Here is a 22,637-nt window from a genome sequence, read left to right as displayed (position 1 = left end):
CAGGTGTTACAAAAGCAGCCAGTCTTCATTCCTGCCATGGAGGTGATCAAGACCATAATAATCAGACACTCAAATTAAACATAGACGAAACATCAGGCATTACTTTTCTTTTACTGCATGATCAATGTAGTCTCTGTATGCTCCCCAGCTTTGCACTACCACCGATACTGAGAATTGTGTCAGTCCGTGGGAGACATGATAAAGAGAGCTGCTAAAGAGAAAGGAAATTCCAAAACATCAATCTTCACAGCATCACTGAGAATGACTCAATTTACTACTCTTCGGGCTACAGCATGCCTCAAACTGCTAGCAACTAAAACATTTGATTGGAGCCCAGCTTTCCCATACGCTCATCACACTGGAGTCATCTAACGCATATGCAACAAATCAACAGTAGATGGAGACACCGACATAGCTTTTGTCAAGAAACCCAAAAAACATCCTTTATGTAGTGTTGACCAGAGAGCAATATGAAATCAAACTAAGTGTCATTAATATTATAACATAGAAATCTCATCTAAAACATAAAATAATGAACACAGAGTTTCAGTTCATTTTGGGACGATATGAGCTGCTTTCCCATCTGCTCCATGGGAAAGATTACTCCTCCATCTTGAGAAGAGGACACTGGTTGTTCTTCCTTGATATTAGGTTGGTAAGTATGTTTCTTCACCATGTACCATGAAGACTTCTTTCCCTCAGCTCAATGTCCCAGAAAAGCTAACCCAAATGGGAGCACCGCCACCACCACCAAGTCTTCTTGGAGATGAACCAATACATACTGTACACCTATATCCCTTTTGAATCAGACTTTGGTTTTGCAGAAGATGATCCAAATATATTACATAACCCCCCCCCAGCTGCTTTCAGTTAAACACACTGGTAAAACTGTTGGTTGGTGACAGCCTGCAAGCAACAAACTGTCAAAACCCTATCCAGAACACATAAAACCAGAGAAACTAACCACCATCCACAGATACGTCACATCAATAATCGTAGCAAGCTAGAATCAATTCTTCCATTTGACATATAGTTTGGAAATGTACATTTACATTTGAGTCATTTAGCAGATGCTCTTACCCAGAGCAACTTACAGGAGCAATTAGGGTTAAGTGCCTTGCTCAATGGCACAGACAGATTTTTCACTTAGTCGGCTTGGGGATTCGAACCAGCAACCTTTCGGTGACTGGGCCAATGCTCTTAATAGCTAGGCTACCTGCCGCCCCAGGGCAGTTTCTCAAGGATTGACTAAAGGTTGTAAGATTAAACCCGGTTTACCCTAACTTCAAAATACAGGAGGAACACGTTGACCCAAAGCAGCTCTAAATAGCATTCAGTGTTCAACCAAAAAATTTGACAAAAAAAAGAAAAGTTGCAGGTGTTTTTAATGAACTTCTGCTGGAGGTATAAAATAATCTTCTGCAATGCCGTCTCAAATCTAGTTCCCTTAACTATTTTCTCTCCAGTTAATACACATCATAATATAATTTAAATATAAATTTATGAGGAGCACACACTGTCGATTTTCCCTTGCGAAACACATAAAATAATAAAAAACTTGAATTGACTAAGAACGGATAATAAGGTCTCCTTCAATAGCTACCTCATTCATCAACTAAAATTTACAAAATGGTCTTTATGGTTTTCGCTCTGACATTTACAGTGAGGGAAAAAAGTATTTGATCCCCTGCTGATTTTGTCCGTTTGCCCACTGACAAAGAAATGATCCGTCTATAATTTTAAATGGTAGGTTTATTTGAACAGTGAGAGACAGAATAACAACAACAAAAATCCAGAAAAATGAATGTCAAATATGTTATAAATTGATTTGCATTTTAATTAGGGAAATCAGTATTTGACCCCCTCTCAATCTGAAAGATTTCTGGCTCCCAGGTCTCTTTTATACAGGTAACGAGCTGAGATTAGGAGCACACTCTTAAAGGGAGTGCTCCTAATCTCAGCTTGTTACCTGTATAAAAGACACCTGTCCACAGAAGCAATCAGATTCCAAACTCTCCACCATGGTCAAGACCAAAGAGCTCTCCAAGGATGTCAGGGACAAGATTGTAGACCTACACAAGGCTGGATTGGGCTACAAGACCATCGCCAAGCAGCTTGGTGAGAAGGTGACAACAGTTGGTGCAATTATTCGCAAATGGAAGAAACACAAAAGAACTGTCAATCTCCCTCAGCCTGGGGCTCCATGCAAGATCTCACCTCGTGGAGTTGCAATGATCATGAGAACGGTGAGGAATCAGCCCAGAACTACACGGGAGGATCTTGTCAATGATCAAGGCAGCTGGGACCATAGTCACCAAGAAAACATTTGGTAACACACTACGCCGTGAAGGACTGAAAACCTGCAGCGCCCGCAAGGTCCGCCTGCTCAAGAAAGCACATATACAGGCCCATCTGAAGTTTGCCAATGAACATCTGAATGATTCAGAGGAGAACTGGGTGAAAGTGTTGTGGTCAGATGAGACCAAAATCGAGCTCTTTGGCATCAACTCAACTCGCCGTGTTTGGAGGAGGAGGAATGCTGCCTATGACCCCAAGAACACCATCCCCACGTCAAACATGGAGGTGGAAACATTATGCTTTGGGGGTGTTTTTCTGCTAAGGGGACAGGACAACTTCACCGCATCAAAGGGACAATGGACGGGGCCATGTACCATCAAATCTTGGGTGAGAACCTCCTTCCCTCAGCCAGGGCATTGAAAATGGGTCGTGGATGGGTATTCCTGAGTGGCGCAGTGGTCTAAGGCACTGCATCGCAGTGCTAACTGTGCCACTAGAGATCCTGGTTCGAATCCAGGCTCTGTCGCCGCCGGCCGCGACCGGGAGACTCATGGGCGGTGCACAATTGGCCCAGCGTCGTCCAGGGTAGGGGAGGGAATGGCCGGCAGGGATGTAGCTCAGTTGATAGAGCATGGCGTTTGCAACGCCAGGTTTGTGGGTTCGATTCCCACGGGGGGCCAGTATAAAAAAAATATGTATTCCCTAACTGTAAGTCGCTCTGGATAAGAGCGTCTGCTAAATGACTAAAATGTAAAATGTATTCCAGCATGACAATGACCCAAAACACACGGCCAAGGCAACAAAGGAGTGGCTCAAGAAGAAGCACATTAAGGTCCTGGAGTGGCCTAGCCAGTCTCCAGACCTTAATCCCATAGAAAATCTGTGGAGGGAGCTGAAGGTTCGAGTTGCCAAACATCAGGCTCGAAACCTTAATGACTTGGAGAAGATCTGCAAAGAGGAGTGGGACAAAATCACTCCTGAGATGTGTGCAAACCTGGTGGCCAACTACAAGAAACGTCTGACCTCTGATTGCCAACAAGGGTTTTGCCACCAAGTACTAAGTCATGTTTTGCAGAGGGCTCAAATACTTATTTCCCTCATTAAAATGCAAATCAATTTATAACATTTTTGACATGCGTTTTTCTGGATTTTTTTGTTGTTATTCTGTCTCTCACTGTTCAAATAAACCTACCATTAAAATTAGACTGATCATTTCTTTGTCAGTGGGCAAACGGACAAAATCAGCAGGGGATCAAATACTTTTTTCCCTCACTGTACCATTGTTATAAGGTCAGTATGCTTATACATTTAAACATCTTAGAAATGTACGATTTCATTAAATTGTAGCTATGACATAATATACCTAATATAATTAATTTAATAAATAAAATATGTTTCTTTTTTTATATGTTGTACTGCGTGGTGGCTGAAACCATTCTCCCAGTGCTGTGCTGTCTTTTCTACCCACATGTCCTGTGCCTGTCCAACTGTATAGGCCAGCTGAGGGCAGATTCTCAATGGGACAGAGAGAAAAATAAAGATTAAGAGAGAGATTACGTGAGAATGTGGGAAGGAGGGAGTGAGTTAGAGAGACAGAAAGACAGTTTGGGTGTATGAGACAGGGCCATGGCCTGGTGGGGATGAGAGGGTCTCTCTCTCCAGGTCTAGTCTGTGCCGTTCTTGGGGGCGTTTGGGTTGACTGGCTGCTGGCCATCCTTGCGTGGGGGCATCCTCTCGTTGACTTTGTCCAGGCTCTGTGCCTCCGCAAAGTCCTTGATCTTCCTTGTGGGAGAGAAGCCTTGAATGGCTGGACGGAAGAAATGAAAGACAGAGGGACAATTAGAAATCAAAGGAAACAATGCTTTGAATGCTTCAACTTTAATTGTTCGTGAAAAATAGTTAGCGATCTATACTGAACAAAAATATAAACGCAACAATTTCATTGACTTCACTGAGTTACAGTTCATATGAGCAAATCAGTCAATTGAAATAAATTCATTAGGTCCTAATCTATGGATTTCACATGACTGGGAATACAGATATGCATCTGTTGGTCACAGATACCTTAAAAAAATGGGCCTCAAGATCTCGTCATGGTATTTATGTGCATTCAAATTGCCATCGATAAAATGCAATTGTGCTCGTTGTCTGTAGCTTATACCTGCACATACCATAACCCCACCACCACCATGGGGCAGTCTGTTCACAACGTTGACATCAGCAAACCGCTCAACCACTCGACGCCATACACGTGGTCTGGGGTTGTGAAGCCGGTTGGACGTACTGCCAAATTCTCTAAATCGGCGTTGGAGGCGGCTTATGGTAGAGAATTTAACATTCAGTTCTCTGGCAACAGCTCTGGTCGACATTCCTGCAGTTAGCATGCCAATTGCACGCTCCCTCAAAACTTGAGACATCTGTGGCATTGTGTTGTGTGACAAAACTGCACATTTTAGAGTGAGTGGCCTTTTATTGTCCCCAGCACAAGGTGCACCTGTGTAATGATCATGCCGTTTAAATCAGCTTCTTGATATGTCAAACCTGTGAGGTGGATAGATTATCTTGGCACAGGAGAAATGCTCACTCACAGGGATGTAAACAAATTTGTGCACAACATTTGAGAGAAATAAGCTTTTGTGCCTATTGGAAAATGTCTGCGATTTTTTATTTCAGCTCATGAAACATGGGACCAACACTTTACATGTTGTGTTTATATTTTTGTTTAGTATATTTTAAGGATCTGCAATAAGGAATTGCAGGTAAAACCTGCAAAATGAACCCATTTAGAGCTTTTTTGAGCACATTTTCTCAGTTTTGCCTTGATTCGGTCAAATTGTATGTCCTTAGTGAACTCCAGGTTATTTTGTTACCAAATGCAGGTAATAGCTGACAGTCCTTAGACTGAAAACAGTGCAGACATACAGATGTACATTGAATACACAGAAAAACAGCAAGTCGAATGGACAGAAACACTGTACTGTTGGCAAAACCACTGAACAAGCTACAACATCTCTCAGTGAATGTGAGACTTACTGTAACATTCCAAGTGCCAAGGAGAAACCACAAAGAAAACATGGGCAAACCAGAGATATACAGTAAGTAACTATTCAAAAAATGTTTGAAATATTTCAAAAAATTTGAACATTTAGAATAACAGGAAAATAACACCCTAAAATGGTAGTTTTAGAGTTGATTTTAGGATAATGTGATCTACAAAACTGCACTCATAGAAATGGGCACTCTTGCACAACCAGAGATCTGCAGTTTTAACTAACAGCTGAAGTGGCACAAACACCTCAACACTTCTCTTAACATCAGTGAGAAATGAATCATTGTAAGGCAAACAGTGGTACTTAATAGGTGAGTGGTACTTAAAACATGCTCTGATAAACATAATATCAATATCATTTGACAGAAACCAAACTACCTATACTACTTCAAAATGTGCATGCGGTCAAAGAGAGTATCTGAGTGCTAAGATAGTAATGTGTCAACAGGAGCAGACATTGACAGTATCAACAGCTAAGCAGCATAACAGGATTAGACTGAAAATATCCCTGGATAGCCAGGAGGTGGTAGGTTCTATCTGAGCTCTACCTCCACAAATGTTTTCATGGCTCGCTTGCCCCTCTGCAGCAGACATATGGTGAGCAATATGTTTGGAACATCAAATCGCAATACATATCGGCACCTAAGCATCGTGATAATATTGTATCGTGAGGTCCCTGGCAATTCCCAGCCCTAATCTCCATTGAGCCTCCCTAGGCTATCAGAGTCTTCGCTGGCTTTGCTCAGGGACCAGCTGCCTGGACCAGTGGCAAGGAACCCAGCTACCTCGGCTCTCACCCATGTGGCCTCTGCCAACAGATGTTTGTCTACAAGTCACTGCTAGGACTAATGTCTGACTCTCTGTATCTGTAACTACAGTATATCTATCTGTGAAAACTGTTTAGGCTTTGCCTTTATGTTATCATGGTCCACATCGTGTAAAGCCCCTAGGAATAATGTAACTCTCAGGTGCATGTTGAGGTTCAAGTTAAAGTCTTTCCTGCCAAATGGAGAGCCCCCTGCTTGGGCATTTGAGTCCTGTCATGTACACTACATGACCAAAAGTATGTGGACACCTGCTCGTCGATCAAGTTCTTCCACACCTATCTCAACAAACCATTTCTGTATGGAAATTGTTTTGTGCACGGGGGCATTGTCATGCTGAAACAGGAAAGTGCCTTCACCAAACTGTTGCCACAAAGTTGGAAGCACATAATCGTCTAGAATGTCATTGTGTGCTGTAGCGTTAAGATTTCCCTTCACTGGAACTAAGGGGCCTGAACCATGAAAAACAGCCCTAGACCATTAATCCTCCTCCCCCAAACTTTACAGTTGGCACTATGCATTGGTACAGGTAGCGTTCTCCTGGCATCTGCCAAACTCGGATTCGTCCGTTGGACTGCCAGATGGTGAAGCGTGATTCATCACTCCAGAGAACTGGTTTCCACTGCTCCAGAGTCCAATGGCGGTGAGCTTTACACCACTCCAGCCGACGCTTGGCATTGCGCATGGTTGTCTTAGGCTTGTGTGCGGCTGCTCGGCCATGGAAACCCATTTCATGCAGCTCTCAACTAACATTTATTGTGCTGGATTTTCTTCCAGAGGCAGTTTGGAACTCTGTAGTGAGTGTTGCAACAGAGGACAGGTGATTTTTACTTGCTATGCGCTTCAGCACTTGGCGATTCCGTTCTGTGAGCTTGTGTGGCCTACCACTTCGCGGCTGAGCCATTGTTGATCCTAGACGTTTCCACTTCACAATAACAGCACCTAGTTGACCGGGGCAGCTCTAGCAGGGCAGAAATTTTACGAACTGACTTGTTGGAAAGGTGGCATCCTATGACGTTGCCAAGTTGAAAGTCACTGAGCTCTTCAGTACGGGCCATTCTACTGCCAATGTTTGTCTATGGAGATTGCATGGGTGTGTGCGCATTTTATACACCTGTCAGCAACTGGTGTGGCTGAAATAGCTGAATCCACTAATTTGAAGGGGTGTCCACATACTTTTGTATATATAGTGTATGTTGAGTAGTAGCAGGCACTGGTAATGCAAGAGCAGCCATTTTGCAAAGTACACCAATCCATGACACACACACACAGTGCACGTACAACAAGAATAACAAAAGGAACATTTAAAAAGTCACAAAAACAGGAGTGCACAGAAAATTTAAGGCGGGCCCCATTTGAAAGGTTAAAAGTTACACAACAAGGACAACACACACTGAGGGAGGGATCCGGGGACCGCTTGCGTACCTTTGGCCTCCGCGGCCTCAGCGGCAGCTATGTCAATGTGAGTAGTGGTGAGAAGGAGAAAAGTGAGTCATCAATGCAGAGAACCAGATAACATCAATCACAGAACAGACAGTAAGAGCCAACCAACCAGGAATACAGGTTATACATGCTTCTAAAGGCTACTTACAGAGAGACGGTACCATTCAAATACACCTCAAACACTTTTCAGTGTGATAAAAGAGAGTCTGCGTCCTTATTATTTTAGGACTAGGAGCACCCACAAGGCTCTGGTCAACAGTAGTCCACTATAGGGAACAGAGTACCATTTAGGACACACCCAGAGAGAGAGCGGCCTGCAGGAGATCTAGGATGGTGCTGGCTGCTGTTAAATGGTCATGAGGGCTTAGATGTGGACGGACAGAGAGATGAGGGTGATTTTTAAGAGCAGTGAGCAGGCCTCTTATTGGGTTATTCTGGATCTTGTCATGGGAACATAATCGAATGATGAAGTCTGCTGGGAGGAGAAGGGAACTGATTTCCTGTGAAGTCAATTAAGGCCCCTTGCTACATCTCACACACATCACATCGTCTTAATGAAGTGTGTTTAGGCTCAGTTCTCAAAGGAACACGTGTGATGATGACAACTGTGGTGAGATGACAGGTTTAATCTTTCTATTCAACTTGTTCTTAATGGAGGTGCTCTGTTACTGGTGTCACTCTCAGAATAACACATGGTGAATCTAGCTCAAAGACCATAACAGAGGGCTGAATAGAATAGCTAAAGTAAGGCATTTCCCTCTTTAGTTTTCAAAGAGAACTGTCACTGCAGTCAAACCGGCTCAGCATTCCCCTAAATGTCACCAGAGCACTGTCAGGTAGCAGTGAAGACATACAACAAACAGGGGATGTAATGAACCAGAACACACATCCTATCCAGGGTTTTAACTTGGCCAGCCAGCCCAGCCACCTCAATGTTAAAGCCTTGGTCTGACTGGAGGGGCGACAGACACAGGGTGCTTCCCAATTACTAATAGGGGTCTGGTCATAAGTAGTGCACTCTATTGTGAATAGGATGCCATTTGGGACGCAGAAAAAGACAGACAATGGCATTCTGGTAAAGGTCACGTCATGTGGTTTCTCTCTGAGTGCTCACAGCTTTGTGGCTCCGTTCACTACACCTCCGCCTCGCCTGGGAGGAGACCAGCACCCAACATGCCCTTCTCTCCTTCCTGCTGACAGGCCAGGTGTGTGTGTGTTCCCCCACTGGCTGGGCTGGTTGACCTTTAGATCAGGGCTACGGCCACATCAGTGACAGGCGGCTCCGATCTGACCCCCCGCACGCCCGCCCACAGCTCAGTCCCCCTCCCCCTCTACCCCACGGGGACGGCTGGCTTGATACAGAGCCCCAGACAGACAAAGGTTGTGTCCCAAATCACAACATATTCCCTTTATAGTGACCAGTGTGGCCCATAGTAGCCCAGTGAGCTAGTGGAGTGAGGGCAGCCGTCTAACATGATGTTCATCTACTGTATATTAACAAAGACCACGTGTAGGCTTCAGCGGCAGTGATGGTTTCCATCTCCACTGCATCATGGAAGACGGAAAGCAGAAGAGCAGGATCTATTATGTTTTTTCCAAAGTGAACTTATGTAAAAATGCAAAAACATTGAGCGAACTGTACATCCTTCAGTTTACTGTGTGGCTGGGGTAAGGCTGTGTCGTTAGTGCAGGGAGAAATGACAGTGTTAATGGCATGACACCCCAGGGCCCTCATGACACCCCAGGGCCCTCTGAGGGTAAGGCATGGGGGACTGGTGGAGCTGGGGGCATCAGAGAGAGAGAAAGAAGGACAGAGACAGCAGGGTGAGGGAGGAGAGGGGAGGGTGAGGGAGGAGAGGGGTGGGTGAAAGAGACTTACCGGTCTGCAAGGTCTGTTTGCCCCCTGATAACACTCCTAGAGGCAGCGACCCAGTGGGGGTCAGTCCTTTGAGTGTCAGCACACTCTCACTCTCCTCCCTGAAGAGCGAGAGAGGAGAGAGAGAGAGAGGAGAAACACCTTAGAGATCCAACAAAGCTTTCAGTAACTACATCCGTTAAAAACACTCCTCATTTCTGTTCATACTGAGCTGTAGCTACTGTAGCATCGCATGATATCCCTGTATATGGGCCACTGTGAAAGACAGAAATAGGCCTACATATAGAACACGTGGATTATATGATCTCTGTGCTGATCTGCATCTCCCTTTCCCCATTGCATTTGTGTGGCAGGCCAATGTCATTACACAGCCTCACCACGTGCTGTGTTGTGACTGTTGCCTGCTCATTAATCCTCATGGGGAAGCAGCACTGTGTTTTCAAACATGACTTCATTGTGCACTCAACTGACTTCAGTCATGTCATGAACTAGACTCAAGTCTAAACTAAAAATAGACTTCAGTCTACTCCCAACCTCAACCCAATTCACTCCAAGTCTGACTTTTGCTTTTTTTTTATGTGACGCAAGGTCTTGAGTCTTTGGGTGTGTCTGAAATGGCAAACTATTCCCTAAAGTGTACTGCTTATGGCGAAAGCCCTTTGGCACTGGTCAAAAGTAGTGCACTATACAGGAAACCGGGTGCAATTTGGGACACAATTTACGCTGTCAGGTGTGATGCTGAGAGAGAGAATGTCTCACCTGAGAACAGAGAAGACTCTGGCCATCTTCCCGATGGCTCGGATCTTATTCCGAATCACCTCTTTGCGTACTGCTGGGATTCCACCGTCTTCTCATAAAATACAATAAAAATAATATCCTAAGCATTTGGTTGTTGGAGATTTCATATTGCATTGTAATGGTTTCTACCGTTTACATACACTGAGTCTACAAAACAAAACATTAGTCCATGCCCTGACGAATTGAGGCTGTTCTGAGGGCAAAAGGGTGTGCAAATCAATATAGGAAGGTGTTCTTAATGTTTTGTACACTCAGTGTAGTCTGACATTATCATAGGGAAGAGATAAGGACAGTGGGGAAAAGTAAGGGAGCCAAAGGGGAGAGGGGAGGAGGAGAGCTCTGTCAGATCTCCAGGGAGTCCTGAGATCTCCGAGCTGAACTCCAGACATATGAGAGACTGTGTTTCTGACTGTGCTATTATGACATGCTGTGGATAAACCAGCTACCAGCTTTACCTTCTTAACACTCTAGAGATAATGTGGAGGTGTGTGTGCGTGTATGTGCGTGTGACAAAGAGATAGTGTTGGGGGTTGAAGTGCCTCATTAAAAACAGAAGGGCTGCTTTGCTTTTAATTGTATGTTAACCCAGGTGTACGTTTTGCACCCTGTGGGCCAGCGGGGGTTAAATCCTGGCTGTGCCTCTTACCTTCACACAGGTCGTCTCCTTCCGACATGAGCTCATCATCAGAGCAGATGTTCAGCACGTTCACCAGCATCTCTGTCACTGTGGGGAGGGGAGAGGAGGCACCACTACAACTCAGATTAGCACCACCACCAAAACAGTCTTTGCTGCATCTTTTTGAGTGCAGACCTATTACGCTAGAATGTGCCAATGCTCATTTCTGGCATTCTACTCCGCATTCTTAACTCTGAAACAACACCGAGTTGGGACGGCGACCACGTGCATACCTTTCTCTCCAACAAAGGGCAGAGACCATGTGAAGACGTCCATGAAGTTGGGCAGCCAGTAGGGGTGGGGGGAGCAGTTAAACTGACGAATGTTCATCACATTGTTCTCATACTTTAATACAGCAGCTGGAAGTCAGAGCAAGAAGAACAAATTAATGATCAACTTAGCCATTCTGACAAACTAAATGTATCACTGGCAAAAGTAGCACTTGTTACACATTGGCAAATTGTTGTCATATTTTGGAGACAGCCCAAGTAGACCTGGAGAGGCAGAATTAAGGCCAGACCGAGAAGAGGGGAATGCCAATCCCAGCCAATTGGCAAAACAGCTATACAACACTATGCATAAAAACAAATCCACACAGATCACTGTCTTGATATAAGGAGTATGCAAACCTTTGTTGTTATACACATCTAGGTAATTTGGTGCTGAGAAGATTGTAATTAATGAAGGAAAGCCTGTAGTCTGGCTTTTTCTGTACATACGATACCTGGGATGAGAAAGACAAAATGACTTAAGTTTGACAACACAATAGTGGAGTGCAGAAAATGACTTATGTAATATTAAGTGATAAAAAAAACAGTGAAACGTACCCTGCATCCTGTGCTTCGTGTGCTCTTATTACCGACAACAAGTTATTATTTATCAGAAAGTCACATACAGCCGGGTAACTGCAAGGCAAGACGGAGAGAAAACCCCCCAGCCTATTAGAACAGCCAGTGGAATAAAATCTGGACCTCAGAGTCACTCTGGCAACCATGCAATGTGAGAAATGACAGATTATTTGAGTAACACCATTAGAAGCGTTCTCTGGCAGTTCTTTACTTTTGGAAATACATTTAGAATCCCAGTCAGTCTCTTGCCCTCTGGCCTGGGAGGTAGGCAGGGATAATGAACTAGTGAGGCCAGAGTAGAGCAGAGCAGGGCCAAGGCTGTGGTATTTATGGGTTCTGATAGCTGCTCCAGAGGCAGTCAGGAGAACAGGAGGCCACACCTACAGCCAGAGATCCGTCCCAAATGGCACCCTATATAGTGCACTACTTTTGACCAGGGCCCTATAGGGAATAGGGTGCCATTTGGGACAGATCTTGATGTGGCTGCTGGGCTGGCTTTTACTCCCGAGTGGCGCAGCGGTCTAAGGCACTGCATCTCAGTGCTTGAGGCGTCACTACAGACCCCCTGGTTCGATTCCAGGCTGTATCACAACCGGGTGTGATTGGGAGTCCCATAGGGCAGCGCACAATTGGCCCAGTGTCATCCGGGTTTGGCCGGTGTAGGCCGTCATTGTAAATAAGAATTTGTTCTTAACTGACTTGCCTAGTTAAATAAAAGGTTAAATAAAATTAAAATAAATGACTGGGGTTTATCTGACCCCGCTCCAGAGACCGGTCAGTCAATTAGCGGGCCACCTGAATTTAGTTAGCATCCGTGGAACAAACCTATGCCATCTGGAAAGGTCAACAGTGTACAGAGATATAGGCTAGTAAAGCTGGCGCTGTCAATACTTTATAGTCCACTCACAAACTGTACGATTTGGATTTATTAAGGATCCCCATTGGCTGCAGCTACTCTTCCTGTATGGAACGTCGTTTGGGTCTTTGAGTGTCAAAAAATATACACGTCAAATAACACTATTTGAAGTTTCAAATAAGCTTGTTGACCAATCAGGACCTGAATATGTCTGCACGTCACATAATATTTTAAGGCGTTCATAAATTGTTTACGTAGTTATTACACATTGATTACACTATCACAACGATTCATCGATACGTTTGCTATGACGCTGGTAAAGTTCTCGTGCACACACGGTGATGTCATTAAAAAAGCTAGCTAGCTGATGGATGCAAACAATGTTCTTCCCCAAAAACATAGCAAAATGACAATCTGTTTCAGTAGCTATAGTTAGTTAGCTATCTAGCTAGGTGTAATCATCTAAAATAACCCTAATTTTTAAGACAGTTCTTATTTGATTCATGGTGGTCGGACCCATCTATGTGAACCTAGCCACAATAAAGATTTGCCACAATAGTGGACTTTGCAGTTAGCCTTCAAAATAAACGTATGTAATTGACAGTGATGCAAATGAATACAAGTAGTAGAATTATGCCATAATTGAATAGATCATGCTAAACGAAGTTGGAATGTTATATAAAATCAACAAAAGACCATTTGTTAATTTGACAAAAATCAGTTCAAATCACACTGGATGTATTATACTTTAGAATTGCATTGGAGGCATACTTATTTCACTGTACAGCCTTACATATGGACTGTGGATCAATGACATGGGGTATCAGTCTACTCTGTGACACCCAGAGAACATTAATGTCGTAGCTCTTATTGCGGGACTCCGAAACAACTGAATTGAGACATTTATTGTACCAGTCAACCTACTATGTGTATTGAACAGTATTCCAGAGGAAGATAACTCTGAGGACGACGTTGGGAAAAAAGCTATTGGGTACTGAGTAGATTGATACCCAATTTCATTGATCCCAAATCCTTAAGTAAGGCTGTACGGTGCAATATGAATGTCAATACGCACAATAGGCTGACTGGGGAGGTGATTTCCCACAGCCAAAGTCCTGCAATAAGAGCTACGACACTAATATTTACAAACTCTTCACAGTTGTGTTCTGTGGGTGTCACCGAGTAGACTGATACCACATTTCATTGCTCCACATTACAACACTCCAACCTTGTTTAACATTATCTAGTCTAAATATGGCATGTTTCCACCCATTGTAACCTTCTGCATTACTTTCAAATGGGGACTTTTATTTTGAAGGCGAAACGCAAATTCCACTATTGTGGCTAGCTTCACAACACATAACTTGGTCTGGTCAAGCCATACTTGCCAGATGAAGCTAGCTGGCTGCTTATAACGTTAGTTTTGGGCAACGGGGTTAAGTAACTGGCTACCGAGTTACTTCAATAGGAGAACAAGTGGCTACCTAGCTAATACTTACTCAAATGGATTCCTAAATCATTGCTAAGAAAATTGAAAATGACTGCAGTTTCTACTGGTCATTGTTTTCAGGCTGGTTGCATTGGTGCTAGCTAGGTACCAAGCTAAAGCTAGCTACCCCAGAAGTTGCTATTAACATCTGTATCAAAGATATTTGCAAACATTTTTGATCCTGCTCGTTTGATCCTGATCTAATTTCAAATGCTCACACAAACGTTTTCCCATTCGGTCGAACAAATAATGCCTTATTACCAACGCAGTATTGTACAGCTTTGACAGTGATCGTAATGGTGGCGCTTGGCTTGCACGTGCAAATTCAGCACACACAGCATTCTATAATAGAATTGTGTTATTTGACGTGTTATTTGACGCAAAGACCCAAACGGTGTTCCATATTCCCGGGGTCAAGCAACATTAAGGAAGTTAAATACAATATAACATTACATTTCATAACACATTAAGTGTGTTCCCTCAGGCCACTACTCCACTACCACATATCTACAATACAAAATCCATGTGTACGTGTCTAGAGTCTTATCATGTGTAAGCGTGTCTGTGCCTGTCTGTGTGTCTCTTCACAGTCCCTGCTTTTCCATAAGGTGTATTTTTATCTGTTTTTAAAATCTGATTCTACTGCTTGCATCAGTTACCTGATGTGGAATAGAGTTCCATGTAGCCATGGCTCTACGTAGTACTGTGCGCCTCCCATAGTCTGTTCTTGACTTGGGGATTGTGAAGAGACCTCTGGTAGCACATCTTGTGGGGTATGCATGGGTGTCCGAGCTGTGTGCTAGTAGTTTAAAAAACAGACACCTCGGTGCATTCAGCATGTCAACACTTCTTACAAAAACAAGTAATGATGAAGTCAGTCTCTCCTCCACTTTGAGCCATGAGAGATTTATATGCATATTATTAATGTTAGCTCTCTGTGTACATTTAAGGGCCATCTGTGCTGCCCTGTTCTGAGCCAATTGTCATTTTCAGAGGTCCCTCTTTGTGGCACCTGACCACAACTGAACAGTAGTCCAGGTGCGACAAAACTAGGGCCTGTGTTGATAGTGTAGGTAAAAAGTCAGAGCAGCGCTTTATTATGGACAGACTTCTCCCCATCTCAGCTACTGTTGTATCAACATGTTTGACCATGACAGTTTACAATCCAGGGTTACTCAAAGCAGTTTAGTCACCTCAACTTGCTCAATTTCCACATGATTTATTACAAGATTTAGTTGAGGTTTAGGGTTTAGTGAATGATTTGTCCCAAATACAATGCTTTCAGTTTGAAATAGTTAGGACTAACCATTCTGAAACTAACTGCAGCTCTTTTTTAAGTGTTGCAGTGATTTCACTCGCTGTAGTAGCTGATGTGTATAGTGTTGAGTCATCCGCATACATAGACACACTGGCTTTACTCAAAGTGGCAAGTCGTTAGTAAAGATTGAAAAAATTAAGGGGCCTAGACAGCTGCCCTGGGGAATTCCTGATTCTACCTGGATTATGTTGGAGAGGCTTCCATTAAAGAACACCCTCTGTGTTCTATTAGACAGGTAACTCTTTATCCACAATATAGCAGGGGGTGTAAAGCCATAACACATAGGTTTTTACAGCAGCAGACTATGATCGATAATGTCAAAAGCCGCACTGAAGTCTAACAAAACAGCTCCCACAATATTTTTATCAATTTCTCTCATCAGTCATTTGTGTAAGTACCGTGCTTGTTGAATGTCCTTCCCTATAAGTGTGCTGAAAGTGTTTTGTCAATTTGTTTACTGTAAAATAGCATTGTATCTGCTCAAACACAATTTTTTCAAAAAGTTTTTGTAACAGGCTGATTGGTAGCTATTTGAGCCAGTAAAGGGGGCTTTACTATTCTTGGGTAGCGGAATTACTTTTGCTTCCCTCCAGGCCTGAGGGAACACACTTTCTAGTAGGCTTGGATTGAAGAGATGGCAAATAGGCATGGCAATGTCATCCGCTATTATCCTCAGTAATTTTTCATCCAAGTTGTCAGACCCCGGTGGCTTGTCATTGTTGATAGACAACAATCATTTTTTCACCTCTTCCAGACTCACTTTATGAAATTCAAAATTACAATGCTTGTCTTTTAAATCAGTTATACTTGGGTGTGTAGTGTTAGCGTTTGTTCTATCATGCAGACCTATCCCTGGATCCTCAGAGGATATGGAAACTATTCAAGTGGCAAACAGTATTATTTGATTTCATTGGTCAGTATTATTGACCATTTAATATTTTTCTTATCCATCTGAAACTGGACACATTGAGCTGAACTAGTACCGTACCTGAAAAAGTAGGAGCAGCCTCGCACTGAGTTGTGGTTGAAGTGTTCTGCTGTCTTTTCACTGCCGTAGTCCTCTCCTGGGTCAGCCCAGATCAAGTCACACATAGGGCCGAAAGCTGGAGGCTCCTTAAACCTGTCTAACTGCGGAGCGCGCACACACAAACAGCACCGTGAGTCACAGAAAACTGATTGATCACAGATTAAAAATCAATCAAATTTATCCACACTTGGTTTTGTAGTCAAACGTGGACTCAAACACCACTTTCTCATCAGGTGCCATGTGAACTTACTTTCCTAATGTCGTCTAGGCAGTTGATTTCTGGGGAGAGACCGCCGTGTACACACAGGAACTGTTGGTTGAGGAGAGCAGCGAGGGGCAGGCAGTCAAAGGCCTCCATGCAGGCATCATACACACGCTCAGAGTACTTAATCTTACCTAAATATGGAACAGGTGAGACAAAACTAAACTTCAAAATTGCTTTCAGAGAGAAACTACTAGCGCTAGTTAAACACTTGATAAGACAGTACCACATTAATTATCACTGAGATCAAGCTAAGCGTGTCTACATGCCAAAATAACTGTTAGTAGGAAGTAGTCTCAATTAGCTATAGCCTAGTATTTCAGAGGGTTTCGTTGTTTTGTTCTTCTGCCTTTAGTAGCAACAGCATACATGTAGTGGCGGCACATACTTCACACAGGTCCTTTGGGCCTAGTAACCTACATATGTTCAACCACTATCTTAACAGTTACTGGCTACACCGCAGCAGATGTTGTGTCCTCCTAGATAATTGCTTAAGCTTCTTTACTTCAGGCCTAAGACAACTTTCATCAGATTGAGTATAATTTGTCTTGCACAACACTTAACACAGGTCAGATTAACTGACTGACTTGAGGAAGTGAAGTCCATATAAGGCGAGAGAATGGCAGTGATTCTGATTAGGCCAGTAAATTAGGAACAGTTAGTTCTGCCTAACAACAAACCTCCCTTCCCCTCTCATTAACTAGTCCAACAAATGCCCCAAATTACAATGCTTAGTGCTGGACAGGAGCCACTATCATTGAGAGTCCAAGGAAAGCAAGATAATCTGTGAGTACCTGGGTTGAGAGAGAGAAGCATTCAAAATATTCTAAAGTAGCGAAGGTAGAGAGCACCACACCGCACTCCCTTCATTTGGCCTTCAGGGTTTGAAATCAGTTTATATGGAACTCATGTTTCCTGATATGGTTAAAATGTTCAGAGGCCTGTCTAGGAGCACAGAAAGGAATTAAATCGATTAGTTACCGGAGTGTAACTCCAGTTCTATGAGTGGAGCGGAGCCCCATAGGGGAGCTCTGCTCCTATTGGTTTACCCTCTGCCCTAAGGCAGCATCAGCCTGAGACAAAATTATGCACACACCTACAGCCAATAGGAGTACAGGTGTCCCTATAAGAGGGGATGCCTCCCCTCAATCAGCCTCCCGAGATATTTTTCTTCAGCGAGACTAGAGAGGGTCGGCAGGGCCTTAAGTCCTATGGGGCTCCGCTCCACTCATAGAACTGGAGTTACACTCCGGTAACTAATCGTTCTATATCGTGGAGCTCCGCCCCATAGGGGAGCTCTGCTCCTATTGGTTTAAGGCGGAGCGTAGCGCTCCAAAATGTACTCCCTGCCGAGCCCAACACTTCCCATCGAAACGAAAAGGTCAGGCCTAGCAATGGCTGCGACCAAGTCCCGCAGTACTGCAACTAAAAACCCATACGGGCGTCACAATATACCGCGTCATCGGTTAAAGACCCGCCCCACCTAGTCCAATGGCAATGCCAATGACTAGTGGGCAGATCACCAGAATAGAAGCCATACTACTCTGTACTAGCAGATAGATGTGCCTCAATATCCTGTGAAAACACTACCGACCACTAATGGAATGACACAAAGTGTCACTCTACATTGTGAACGCGGTAGACCGCCCCACTCACTCAATGGAATCCCAAGATTAGTGGGCAGGAACAAAACATGAGTCATACTAAACTGAACAAGCAGATAGATGACCTCACATTCTGTCAATCAACGCATGCCTCTACTGTACTGAACCTGTCAGTCAGGAGTCATGCCACAAAATATGTTTTCTTATCCAAAGCGGACCTGATGGAAACCTTGTCCATAGTCCTGCTTTTTCCTCTCTTCCTAGCTCAAGATCTCCCTTCAGCTATGCTGAGTACAGACAGAGCCAAAGAGTTAGAAAACACATCTGTCAAAAACACGTCTTCCTAACCAAAGCGGACCTGATGGAAACCTGTGTCCACAGTCCTGCTTCTCCTCTCTTTCTTGCTCAAGATCTCCCTTCAGCCACGCTGAGTACAGATTGAGCCAGAGAGTTAGAAGACATATCTAAGAGATAGAAACGGATAAATGGAGACGGCGTCGACCAGGATGCTGCTCTACAGATATCCTCTACCCCTGTTCCTCTGAAAAGGGCAGTAGAAGCCGCTACTCCACGAGTGGAGTGAGCTCTGATACCCTGAGGCAATTGCCGCCCTGCTGCCTCATAAGCTGTCTCAATGCCTTCACAAAGCCAGTGAGACAACCTCTGTTTTGAAAGTGGTCTACCTAGTGCAGCCGCACCGTGACACACAAACAACTGAGGCGATGACCTAATCGCTGCTGTGCGCTCGACGTAACACGCCAAAGCGCGTACCGGGCACAGGCGATGGAGCTTTTCCTCACTCCTCTCTCTATGAGGAGGAGGAGAAAAAGCCCACAGCTCCACGGTCTGTGACCTATATGAACTCTTAATAACCTTCGGCACAAATGCCGGGTTAGGACGTAACACTGCTCTGCTCAGGTCACCATTGATGGCCAAGCAGTCAGGTCTCGTCGAAAGAGCACACAAATCACTGACCCGCTTAGCTGTAGTCAAAGCGAGCAACAGTGCTGTCTTTATAGACAGCATCTTAAGGGGTATTTGATTCAATGGCTCGAACGGCGACTTACATAGCGCTTCGAGTACCAAAGCCAAATCCCACTGAGGAAGCGTGACTCTAGGTGTTGGCCTAAGTCGCCGCGTTCCTAATAGGAAGCGTTTCACTAGAGGGTGGCTAAAGACATTGTCTCTGCCAAAACCCTCATGACAAGCTGAAATCGCTGCTGCAAACACTAATCGTGGCAGGCGATTTTTGCATATCAAACATGAGCTGTAGAAAAGAGAGAATACTCTCCACCTGACAGCTCATGGGGTCTACACCTTGTGTGACACACCATCGTGAAAACACGTTCCATCTACTGGCATACATCTTAGAAGTGGAACTGGCACGTGAACCCTGTATGGTCCTGATCACTGCATCAGATAACCCACGGCGCTCTAGCCTGTCCCTCTCAGCAGCCAGGCCTTCAGTGGTTGGCCGATTATGGGCAATTTCCCTATCATGCCACCCGCCTGAGACAACGCGTCCCGTCGATGTGGAATTGGCCAAGGTGGCGCAATCAACATCTGACTCATCTCCGCAAACCAAGGAGCCCCCGGGCGATCGGGCGCTATCAGTATCACTGACAGCCCCCCTGACCTCACCCTGGCTAGCAGTGGGAGAATGCAGGACAGCGGAGGGAATGCATACAGGAGAACTCTCGGCCACGGTTGGTGCGCAAAGGCGTCCCTTCCCAGTGGCGGTTCGTCCTGTTCCCTCAGAGAGAACCACAGAGGACATTGCGCGTTCACGCGTGACGCGAATAGGTCCACCTCGGCTCTCCCGAATTGTTCCCAAATCTGGAGAACAATGTCTGGATGCAGACACCACTCGTCGTCTCGAGGACCCCCTCTTGACATGAGGTCTGCTCCTACGTTCAAGTAGCCCGGAATGTGTGCTGCTCTCAATGAGCGAAGGTGCTCGTGAGCCCACAGCCACAATTCCTCTGCCGCCCGATGGAGAGCAGGAGACCTGACTCCTCCCTGGCGATTTATGTGGGCTACTGTGGTCCGGTTGCCAGCTCTGTCTTGCCCGTGGTTAAACGGGACAGAGAGGCCGCCAAGAGGGCAATGTTGTTAGCTGCTGCTACAGCTTGGGCTCCCAACCCAAAGGACTTCTCTAACAGCGACGCTGTGAGTCGGTCCTTGTGGGATGGCAACGTGGCCTTCTTGGAAGAGGGCCAAGGGCTCGAACCTGGTACGAGATACGCCGCCATGGCGCTCTCTAACCTGGGGATTCCCTGACCCTGGAACCTTCCTTCCACTCTCGTGAATGGGAGATACGCTTTTACAGGCGAACGCGCCGCTAAAGGTGCCTCCCACGAGCCCTCAACGTATCTAGCCAAAGAAGGCATGGCAGGAGCCACTGGCTCTGCCGCCTTCCTTGGTCTGGAATAAGGACCGCCCTCCATCATATCAACCTCCGGTGCGGAGGGAAGAGGGGGCAGCCTTATCACCAGCCGTTGGGCAGCTCTCTCAATGAGACCCGGAAAATCCGATCTCAGAGAGGCTGCGGCGAAAGAGAGAGCTTCTGATCTCTCAGAGCTCGTATCCCCTTCGCTATAAGGACTACAAGCCCTCTCGCTCTCCAAAGGAAAGGGGGGCTTGAAAGTATGAGGGATGGGGTCCGACTGTTCCATTGGAATGCCAGACTCCTCCTCAAAGTCCTTATCTTCCCCCGAGTCTGCGCCGTCGGACGACGCCTCTGAAGCAGAGGCTAGTATCGACAGCACGTCCTCAAGGGGGATGTCCTCCCTGAAAAACGCCCAACGCTGCTTCCTCTCCTTTAAAGAAAGGAGGGCGCAGGAGGCGCAATTCGGGGGACTGCAGACGCCTTCCTTGGCATGCTGGGATCCCAAACACACGAAACACAGGTCGTGGTGGTCACCGGCCGCCATGGAAGTGCATCTGCACTGAGCTCTGAAAAGAGCTTTTGGGGGTGGAAAATCTCCCGGTGTGCTCATTTAGACGACGTTGATGACTGGAATATCAACGGCGTTTTTTCGTCCTGAGTCTTGTGCTTCGTCTTTTCTTGGCTCTTCAGTCTAGTCATCCAGTCGCTGAAGAAAAAGGGAGGCTGATTGAGGGGAGGCATCCCCTCTTATAGGGACACCTGTACTCCTATTGGCTGTAGGTGTGTGCATAATTTTGTCTCAGGCTGATGCTGCCTTAGGGCAGAGGGTAAACCAATAGGAGCAGAGCTCCCCTATGGGGCGGAGCTCCACGATATAGAACAGTCTTGCACTAACCCAAAGGCTGAATGACAAACCAAAACAACAGTCTCTGAAATACTAGGGCTTTGGCTATAGACTATCTAATTGAATCTACTGCTAAAGATGTGGGGTGATCAAGTGAAAGCCATTCATCTGCACAAGTAGGGCGATATATCGAATTAATTCGAATGTATGTTTTTGCGCGATATTCCAAATGCCTGTATCGCAAGAATCAAGGTTTTGTTATTTTTCGCTTTTATGAGCGTTTATGTCCGCTTGTTCTCATGTTGTATCTTTGGTCACGTCTCCTTCGCTCCTCTGTGCGTCTTCCCATTTACACCAGAGATCTGTATATAATAACGAGATGCAAGTCTCCACTCTAACAATGGGAGTCGTTGTCCCAAAGGCGGGAAGACAGGCGACAAGCTTAGGTCCAAAATAAACCCATAAACACATTGGCCTTATTTTGGACAGATTTTAGCGAGAGTGAAACCTCTCGCTTCGACTCTTACTCTACGGTTTACACACACATCAAGTCCCTCCCCCTGCCTCTCACGGCAACAAAGATGAGAGATCACATCTTCCTCTTTGACAAGCGGTTTCAACTCATTATTTTCATTTGAGGTTTGTTCCAACAGTCGTTCATATGGACACCAAAACACATTGAGACATTCTTTTACTGTAATAGAGAAGTTAAAAAGGCTATCGTTAGAAAAGTTGTTTCACCTACTCAAATTGCGCGCAGAGCAGACACTACTAAAACAAGAGTATTAATGAATATTGATTCTGGAAAATGAATTCTCAGTTTGTCGCGTGCGGTACTGGGGTTACACGTACCGCTAGCATCATTTTAGCAAAATACTGTTATGCTACCTGTCTAGTCTGTTTGCAATAAGCATAAAACAATTATATAAAGGAATCGGCAACTCGTTCTCATTCTGAGAAATAAGTTAGGCCACTTGATTACAACATCTGAACAAAGTGGACAGGCTAACATGCTTTTCAACAATTCAACCTTGTT

The 22,637-nt window shown here is 45.0% G+C and overlaps 1 protein-coding gene across 2 annotated transcripts in view; it reads right to left on the bottom strand.

Annotated features, from left to right (window-relative positions):
• Positions 1-3,703: 3,703 nt before the first annotated feature.
• LOC311144763 (serine/threonine-protein phosphatase 2B catalytic subunit gamma isoform-like) overlaps positions 3,704-22,637 on the bottom strand; it is a 39,124-nt gene continuing 20,190 nt past the window's right edge. The window contains exons 5-13 of one of the 2 annotated variants that reach the window (XM_084180865.1): positions 16,753-16,898; positions 16,464-16,603; positions 11,792-11,869; positions 11,594-11,688; positions 11,198-11,323; positions 10,935-11,012; positions 10,250-10,340; positions 9,494-9,591; positions 3,704-4,105 (exon numbers count right to left, since the gene is read on the bottom strand). In XM_084180865.1, the coding sequence (XP_084036991.1) occupies positions 3,963-4,105; positions 9,494-9,591; positions 10,250-10,340; positions 10,935-11,012; positions 11,198-11,323; positions 11,594-11,688; positions 11,792-11,869; positions 16,464-16,603; positions 16,753-16,898 (995 nt within the window). In that variant the 3' untranslated portion in view covers positions 3,704-3,962. The remainder of the gene's footprint in view (positions 4,106-9,493; positions 9,592-10,249; positions 10,341-10,934; positions 11,013-11,197; positions 11,324-11,593; positions 11,689-11,791; positions 11,870-16,463; positions 16,604-16,752; positions 16,899-22,637) is intronic. The other variant, XM_084180866.1, reaches the window with a different exon arrangement.

This window comes from Coregonus lavaretus (genome assembly GCF_964263955.1).
Source record: "Coregonus lavaretus genome assembly, chromosome: 17".
Classification (NCBI taxonomy): Eukaryota; Metazoa; Chordata; class Actinopteri; order Salmoniformes; family Salmonidae; genus Coregonus; species Coregonus lavaretus.
The sequence above is the reverse complement of the archived record's forward strand: the minus strand, read 5'-3'. Positions and strand labels throughout refer to the sequence as shown.